Source organism: Atta cephalotes (assembly GCF_000143395.1).
Source record: "Atta cephalotes unplaced genomic scaffold scaffold00048, whole genome shotgun sequence".
Classification (NCBI taxonomy): domain Eukaryota; kingdom Metazoa; phylum Arthropoda; class Insecta; order Hymenoptera; family Formicidae; genus Atta; species Atta cephalotes.
In genome coordinates this window covers 1362141-1371422 of record NW_012130112.1, presented here as the reverse complement: position 1 = coordinate 1371422, position 9282 = coordinate 1362141, and the positions used below count along the sequence as shown (strand labels likewise).

At 29.5% G+C, this 9282-nt stretch overlaps 2 protein-coding genes across 2 annotated transcripts in view; both read right to left on the bottom strand.

Moving 5' to 3' along the window:
• The window catches only part of LOC105622723 (odorant receptor Or1-like), a 5709-nt gene extending 1059 nt beyond the window's left edge, over nucleotides 1–4650 (bottom strand). The window contains exons 1-3 of the mRNA XM_012204136.1: nucleotides 4289–4650; nucleotides 2021–2401; nucleotides 1360–1564 (exon numbers count right to left, since the gene is read on the bottom strand). Coding sequence (XP_012059526.1) covers nucleotides 1360–1564; nucleotides 2021–2401; nucleotides 4289–4650 — 948 coding nt within the window. The remainder of the gene's footprint in view (nucleotides 1–1359; nucleotides 1565–2020; nucleotides 2402–4288) is intronic.
• A 1939-nt stretch (nucleotides 4651–6589) lies between these two features.
• On the bottom strand, nucleotides 6590–9282 carry LOC105622724 (putative odorant receptor 71a). Its single transcript, XM_012204137.1, has 5 exons — nucleotides 8921–9282; nucleotides 8109–8489; nucleotides 7409–7613; nucleotides 6830–6985; nucleotides 6590–6634 (listed from the first exon to the last, which is right to left on the bottom strand). Exons 1-5 carry the CDS (start codon nucleotides 9280–9282, stop codon nucleotides 6590–6592), a joined length of 1149 nt encoding a protein of 382 aa, XP_012059527.1.

The following is a 9282-nucleotide window of genomic DNA, read 5'->3' as shown; positions in this document are numbered from 1 at the left end:
GTATGTAGTGTGTGTGTGTGTAGTGTGTGTGTGTGTGTGTGTGTGTGTAAAATATAAATATATACATATATACATACACACACAAATACATACAACATAAATGAAAATATTTTGTATATCAATAATTGATTTTTATTAATATTTATCAATAGTACTAGTATTATGTGCATATTAAAAATATTCTTAAATTTTATTAACTTTTGATGTACACTCGGGAAAAAGTGATATATACTTGGATATATTTTATTTATAATTTTATATAATTTAATATAATTATATATAATTATATATGAAACATTTTTTTCTCGATTATTAATGAATAAAATTTAAATTCTTTGTAACTGAAAAGACTATTAATGCACATGTTAACGAAATTTAAGTTATGTATACGCCACATGTACTATATGTATTCAGAATGATATACTCAGAACATTCCTATTTCCGCCCATTTATTAATCTCAGAATATCCTCAGGACATTATTTATGATATTCTGAGAATATACTCTGAATATGCAATTGTTAATATATTTTATATTTTATAGTACATTCTAGTACAACAATATCCCATATATATTTTTAGAATATTACGGATCATATTCTGTATTATTTAAATTTATATTTAACATATTAGTATTATCAGCATATTTATGAGCATATTAATGTACCAGCATATTAATGTACGATAGAAGCACCGAAAAAATTCATGAGATAAGCACGAGAAAAGTGGGCTCGAAACACAGTTTCAGAAAACCCATGGAAAATCGGGATGATTCGCGGGAAAAGTTAGAAGTATCGACTGTCACGTGATCACGTATGTATATTAAATACGAATACTGTTTGCTCCAAGAGGGAAATCCCTTAAGGATTGCAGCGCAAAAATTGAAACTGTGAATATGAAAACGCATAAAAAATAGCGAATAAATTCTGTGTATTTATTTTTCCAAATCGATTGTTATTAATACGTGGGGGGGATTGACTGACATGTCAGAGGCCTACTCAGCCACCAACAAAAAATTTTTTTTAGCTAAACGAAATGAGTGCAAAACATTTTTTTTGCGGATTTTGAGAGCGAATAAATAGCACATTATTACACAATTTATTCATTAAGATTTGATTAAGTGTGGTGGAAGGGGAGGGATGTAGTTAGGTAGACATGTCGACTTATGTCATCAAATGGAAAGCATCCATAGACTATTTTCAAATTAATCAAATATATTAAGTTGTAGGATTTATTTTCTTTCGAAATTTTATATAACAAATGGATTTATTGAAAAATATATATGACTCTTTTTATTACCTTACTAACATATATCAGCTTGTATTTATTGTTTAGTTTGTGTTTAAAATATCGATAGTTACCTTAAGAATGACTTCGTTTCCAGACCAACAATAAATATAGATTTGTACAAACATGCCAATGGTGTACACTAAAAAAGTTGCAGTACCAGACAATTCTGTAATATGTATTGACAGATAATATACGCTTGTACATAATACCAGTATGCTTGCAAAGAATTGAACGAAAAGCACCTGGTTAAATACAATGTTTACCGTTTTGGCGTATCTATAATTATTTCATGTTAGTTTTGCATTGCTATGAATAAGGTAGTACTGTCTTCATACATAATTTTTTAAAATGATTCCTATACAAATCCAAAAATTGTAAAAAAATTTTATCTTATGTATATCATTTACTAGAACAAAAGTTATTGAATTGTCTTGTGCTAGCATTTAGACATAATTTTTTGTTCTACACAATTTGAACACAGAATTACCATATAATAAAGTAAAGTTGAAAGTACTCCGTTTTCGAGATCATACCAGTTGTCTATTAATTTCAATTAACGTTAGTTATTTATAATGTTTTTAAATTAAAACTCTCTTTGTCATAAACATCAATGAGTATCGTTTTATTAAACACTAATGATTTTTAAGTATAACAAATAAATAATATTTACGCATGCAATCACATACATATAAAGAGACATTTGAACATATGCACAAAAATTATGTGACTTACTTGTAAATACTGAGATGATGGCGTATGCATTCTGATATCCCTATTTTGTTTTTGTTAGACGGAGAGAATGTATTTTCCAGATACCTAATTGTTCTATTAATTATTAATTTGTGAAGACGACTTTCGAAAATTTTAAGCTGAGCACATGTATGTAAAATTAATCCAAAGACTAATGTATCCGTGCCAATATTTATCATGGCGGAAAAAATTACAGTTATGATTTGATGAACAGATATAGCCCAAAACGTCGTAGATACATTGTAATTATATGGCAGCCATATTCGATAGGGCAGATGACCTTGCATAATGTTTAATACTGATCCTATTGTAGTGCCTGTAACGGAGCTTGTTGCTAAAAGTGAATATTTTATTGAACACGATCTGTAATTATAAAATCAAAATTATTTTTCATACATTTTATATATTTACAACTTGGATTTACAATTTACTCTTTCTTTTAATTTGCATAAATTTACAATGACAAAATGTAATTATTATTGTGTGCTTATTTGTGCGTACATTATTTTAAAATATTGGGAAAAAGTTCGTGGCGATTTTTTAGTAAAATTAAAATGTTTTTCTTAGAGTATTGAAATTTATGTAAACCAAATATGCTCGATTATTTTCTATAATATTTTGCCATTTTTGGGGCAGAGCCATAATTCCATCGCGATAGAACTTCTGTGGTTTCTGATCGAAAAACTGTTTCAAGTGATTTTCACAGGCCTCTTTTGAAGCTAGCTTTACACCTTTACTTTAAGAGAGTTCTGCAGAGACCTAAACAAATGATAGTTTGAGGGTGCTATGTCAGGAATATACGGTGGATGCATTAAAACTTCCCAGCCAAGCTCTCGCCGAATTTTTGCCGAGTCATCAAAGATGTGTGTGGTCGAGCGTTGTCGTGATGGAAGACGACACCTCTCCTATTGATTAATTCTGGCCGCTTCCTCTCAATTGCTTGTTGTAATCTCTGCAGTTCATTGTTGTTCACAGTAAAGTTCGGAATTAATTGTTTGATTGGACGATAACAGCTCATAGTGAACGATTCCCTTCCAATCACACCACAACATCACCATCTTCCTCATCAATCCAGATTTTGCGATTGCTTGCGCCTTCTTTCCTTTCTTTATCCACGATTTTTTTCTAGTTGAATTGTCGTAGGTGATCCATTTTTCATTACCAGTTATCATTCTCTTCAGAAATGGCTCAATTTCATTCCGTTTCAGTAGTGTATCACAAATGTTAATTCGGTCCATCATGTTCCTAACACTCAACTCGTGAGAAACTCAAACATCGAGCTTCTTTTTGTATCCAGCTTTGTGTAAATGATTTAAAACTATTTTATGGTCGATGCCTAGTTCCCTGGCAATCTCCACAGTGCTCACATGCTTATCACGCTCGACTTTTACTATGATTTCATCAGACTTTTCAGTGATTGGTTGACCGGAGCGAGGGTCATTTTTCACATCGAAATTTCCAGCACGAAAGCGAGCGAACCATTTCCGTGCTGCTGATTTTGATAGAGTATCTTCACCATAAATAGCGCAAATTTTTTCACAAGCCTGTGCAGCATTCTTGCCTTTATCGTAGTGATACTGCAAAATGTAGCGAATTTTTTCCTTATTTATTTCCTTATTTATTTTCAAAATAAAATAACTTTTGATCCACTTCACCGATTTCAATCTTTTTCGGCTCAAAACAAAGGTTAAAATGTTATTTTTAAAACGCATGTCTAGTGTTGCCAATGCGATTAGTAGTTGCCGACTGCTGAGCATTTAATGCCATAGCGGGAAAAACGCCACGAACTTTTTCCCACACCCAATTATTGGAGAATATTTACTTTAAGAGTCTCTGCATTAAACAAAGTATAACATCACGTTTTTAAATATAGCAATGATAACTGTAAAAATTCGTCAAATTTCGACAAGTAGAAGACTTTATGGCGAATAATAAAATTCTCATATTCACCAATACTAATTGAATCCTTTGGTGGAGAATTGTTTCGTATATGCTAACATGTTTCGTATATATAATATAATAATATAATAATACATAAATTAAATTCTTGTAATAACATTTTGTTCGAGTTTTACTAATGTTTCACTATAGAATCTTCTTAATAATGACTCCCCCCCCCCCCCGTATTCATAATGTGCTTACAACGATGTTATCGCGCTAACATAATTTACGTTACTATAGAATTTTCGAAATAAAAGTGCGCTTTTATTGATAAAAGCGCGTTCTGAATACGGGTTTATAAATATCTACCTGATAAACATATCATATTTTGTTTGTATTACCACTTCGTCCTCGTCACAGGGTTTACACGGTGTTTTCATCAATATTTGCACCAAGTTCGTGATTGCATTTCGACGTACCACAACAACAGTCGCTTTACAACATACAGCAACAATAGTTAGGAACATTAGAGTATTAGTGGCAAAATCGTCGATATTATCGACAATAAGAACTATATCCATAAATTGAGTTAACACCAAAAAGTATTCCGAGAATATTACAATAAAGGTAAATACATTATACATCAGTTTTGCGCCGTTTGATGACCACTCATTAGGTCGCCATATACCACAAAGACTATGTATTAAAAAATTTAGAGAAAGTATTTGCATATTTGGACCTCTCTTTTTATGTGTAACTTATCGATGAGCACAAAAGTATGGATTCTTTCTATATGTAAAATATCTAAAAAAGTCGTTCAAACCACTGTAAAAAATATATTTTTTAAATTGCTAAATAATTAATTAAATTAAATATCTGCGCGATGAAATATACACATGTATGGTAATCATAAGGCAAATTAAATTTAATGTAGAAAGCAATAATATTATTTATGAAATGAATTTATGTAATTAATTTTCACAAACAGTTTAAGTTATTTAATACTAAATGTAATACTGAAACGTTTCCGATAAGTTTACTTAATGCATGTTACAATGTCATTTTGTATATAATATTATCTCGAATTATGAGTCTCATTTAACTGTAATGCAATGCATCATTATATGATTAATAAAATTAGAAAGTATTATGAGCATTTACTACACACCTCTTTTGGAGCTTTCTCGTTTGTCACAATTCTGGCTACTAATACAATAGAATTAACAAATGTTTTCAAATATTGCATTCACTGTTGTAATGATCAATAATATTCATTTAAACGTAACCGAGCACATCTTGCGACAGACTATGTATAGTTTTACGTACTTCAACTTCTTCACCCCTAGTACTATTAATAACAGTCATTAAAAAATCGACATAAAGTCAATTAGACATTTATTGCAGGGTGTACGTTCTTTTCCGCTTGAATGAGTAATATAATTGTAGAAGTTTTCTTACTTGCAACTATCGAGGGACGTTGTTCTTTATAACCACGCACATTGCAGTTATGTTTCCATCGAATAAAATATTTGTATATCTTCATGTTCATCAGAACTGAGAAGATCGTATGCCTCGTAAAAGCTTATTTTATTATATGAAGTAAAAAATAATATGCGATATTGTATGTTTTTAATCCTTGAGGACCGAAGCTTTCTAACAAAGTAAAAATCTTATGAAAAATTTTTTAAGGATTTTTGAGATCGCGGAATTCGATTCTGGTAACAGAATTTTAAAATTTAAATTTCCAAAAAGTAATCTGATTGATTTTAAAAGGTTTTTCTTGAAAGGTTTTTCTATCATTTTCTTGAAAGATTTTTCTATCATTGAATTTGAGTCTGAAAATGTTGATAGGAATAGTAACTTGAAGGAGATTCTAAGGTTAGTATTCATTGTCTATTCTTATTTTAAGATTGTCTTAAGTAATGTTTTAAGATGCTAATATATAATCCTCTGATTTATTCGTGACATCTTAAAACGATCTTGAATATAAGAATCAACTATGAATACTTTTCTGTGACTAATAAAAGTTTGAAAGTTTGTAGTTCAGAATCAGTATTATTTGTTTGCATATATACTGACGAACTTCAAATGAAGCGAAATTGATGTTACTTTTTTGTTAATTATTGTAATAAAAAGTTTTCTAAAACTAAATTTTATGCTGATTAAATTATTAAAAAAATTCTGGCGCATTGAATTCATTTTGAATTCTTTTTTTAAACTTTATATTTGAACAAAAAAATATTAAATTACTCCATAAGCCGAATTTTATAAAATTTGAGCGAGCAGTTACAAAATAAAGAAGAATGGGTTTGCTGGTCCATGAAAGATTGACTACTATTTTCTAAATTAACTTATTCGAACATATGCTGATTACAGCAAAAGTGCGCGGTAACTATTATAACTTATGCCTAATAAATTGTATATGGCATAGATTAGGCAATGTCTTTTTCTTGACTCTACGCTCAAGTCAAAATTAGTGCCAGTTGAATTAAAATATGCATTTCACTGTGTAAAGTATATGTACTCAATATGCGTACATTAAATGTTTTAGAGTCATTACACGAAGTGTAAGGTTGAAATAAATAAACAGAAATTTTTAAATTTTACTAATTTTACTTTATGAAAAACTACATAATTATCATTTCCTAGAAAACTTTTAATTATTTATATTCACTTCTGAAGTATATTAAATGCCGAATATGATAGTTTTAATATCTGAAACGAAAATTAGAGAAAATGTTTATATAGATTATTGCTGTTATTATATGCTACAATTATTAAAAATTTTTACGATGTAGTTTTCTGATGTATATACTTTACAAGTAAATACGTTATTGCTAATATCACGTACAGATATCTATTTTGTTAACTAAATACTAATATACTAATATGACACACAATATTACTGACACTGCTATAAGATTGAAGGGAAACGGTTATTAAAAAGCTGCTTGTGAACTTTATAGGAATTGTGCTCCGTACCATGACCATGAGCAATTGTTTCTTTTCATTAACTGATAATAGTGACCAATCCATACAATATACAGCGTCTCCTACACTCATACTCTGTTAACGTAACATAAATGCAAAAATTACTTCGCAATACGAATGAATATCAATATTTATCAACATTATTAGTATTATATGTATAAATATCTGCATATACCTATACGTAATTTGTATTTATGTTACGGACAAAGTCCGCAAGTTGGCAATGCTGACATTGTACAATAGGAACTCGTACAATGTCAACATTGCGCACTATGCGGACTTTGCCCGTAACATGTACACCTATATCCACGTAGCAAGCTACGTCATTTTGACGTCAGTTTGCTACCAGAGATATAGATTAATCCAAATCTATCAAGTAAGTCACCAGAATTATTATTTTTTGAAATTTTGTAACAAATTGAGATGTAAAATATTCACGATAATTTCCTTTATGTCATTAACAATAAGATATACGATTAGTTTGTAGAGTATTGTTACCTTAAGAATGACTTCGTTTCCGGACCAGCAATAAATATAAATTTGTACAAACATGCCAATAGTGTACACTAAAAAAGGCAGAATACCAGAGAAATTTCTAATATGTATTGATAGATAATACACGCTTGTACATAATACCAGTATACTTGCAAAGAATTGAACGAAGAGCACCTGGTTGAATATAACATTTACCATTTTGGCGTATCTATTAATTGTTTCATATTAGTCTTACATTAATTGCTGTATGATAAAGGTAATTATCTCGACATACAATTTTATAATATAATTCCCATACAAATTTAAAAATTGTAAAAAAGATTTTATATATTATATTATATTATATTTATATCATTTACTAGAACAAAAGCTATATTTGTCTTGAGCAATCATTTAGACATAATTTATAATTTCGCGCAACTTGACACAGTGAATCATCATCTAATAAAGTAATGTGTAAATTGAGAGTGCTCCGTTTCCGAGGTCATACCAATTGTTTAATAATTTCAAGTTGGTTACTTACATTTTTTTTTAGTTTAAACATCTTTCCATCATAAACGTCAATGATTATATTAGACAATATTGATTTTTAGATATTTAAATACAGAAAATAAATAATGTATACGCATGCAATCACACGCGCCATATATACAATATATATATGTAAAGAGGGATTTGAACATATATGCATAAAAATTCTTACTTGTAAATGCTGAGATGATGGCGTATGCATTCCGATATCTCTGTTTTATCCTTATTTAATGAAGAGATTGCATTTCCCAGATAGTTAATTGTTTTACTAATCACTAATTTGTGAAGACGACTTTCGAAAATTTCAAACTGGGCACACGTATGTAAAAATAATCCAAAGACTAAAATATCCGTGCTGACATTTATCATGGTAGCAAAAATTAAAGTTACAATCTGATGGATGGATATAGTCCAAAATGCCAAGGGTATAGTGTAATTAAATGGTAACCATATTCGATAAGGAAGATAACCTTGCATGATGTTCACTACTGATCCTATTGTAACGCCTGTAAGAGAGCTCATCGACAAAAGCATATATTTTATCAAACACGACCTGTAAATATAGAAACGAAATTGTATTTCGTAAACTTTTGTATAGTTATGATTAAGATTAAAATTCATTTGTATTTTTAATTTGAATAAATATATAATGACAATTTATTCTATATGTATGTGAATGTGCCTATGTGAATATACGCGTGTTTTAAAATGATGGAAAAGTATATTTTATAAAAAGTTTTTCTTAATTAAGAGCAAAATATATATTTATTACTTTTTAAATGTAGCAATGATAATTTTAAAATGTAATATCATCAAAATTCAACACTAAGTAAAAGACTTTCTGGCTGAAGTTTTAAAACATACGTTGTACAAGGTTAATTAAATTCTTTGTTCTGTACGCCAATTATATTCTTCCGATGGTACTTTATGCGAGTTATATTAATATTTCACTAGAGATAGAGAGTAAGATCTTTCTAATTATACCTGATGAATGTATCAAATTTCGTTTTTATTGCTATTTCATCCTCGTCACGAGGTTTACATGGTGTCTCCATTAATAATTGCATCAAATTGTTGATCGCATTCCGGCGTATCACAACGATAGTAGCTTTACAACATACGGCAACAATAGTCAAGAACATTAGAGTATTAGTGGCAAAATCGTCAATATTATCGACAATAAGAATTATATCCATAAATTGGGTTACCACCAAAAAGTACTCCGAGAATATTACCATAAAGGTAAATACATTATACAGCAGTTTTGCACCATTTGATGACCATTCATTAGGTCGCCACATACCACAAAGATTATATATTAAAAAATTTAGAGAAAGTATTTGCAT

Bases quoted from the DNA above. Each gene is read 5' to 3' on its own strand.
- LOC105622724 (XM_012204137.1), bottom strand. From the start codon at position 9,282: ATGCAAATACTTTCTCTAAATTTTTTAATATATAATCTTTGTGGTATG. The intron at 7,614-8,108 runs GTAAGAATTTTT...AACAATTAATAG, and splicing joins CATCATCTCAGCATTTACAA to ATACGCCAAAATGGTAAATG. The intron at 6,986-7,408 runs GTAACAATACTC...TTACGTTAACAG, and splicing joins GAAACGAAGTCATTCTTAAG to AGTATGAGTGTAGGAGACGC.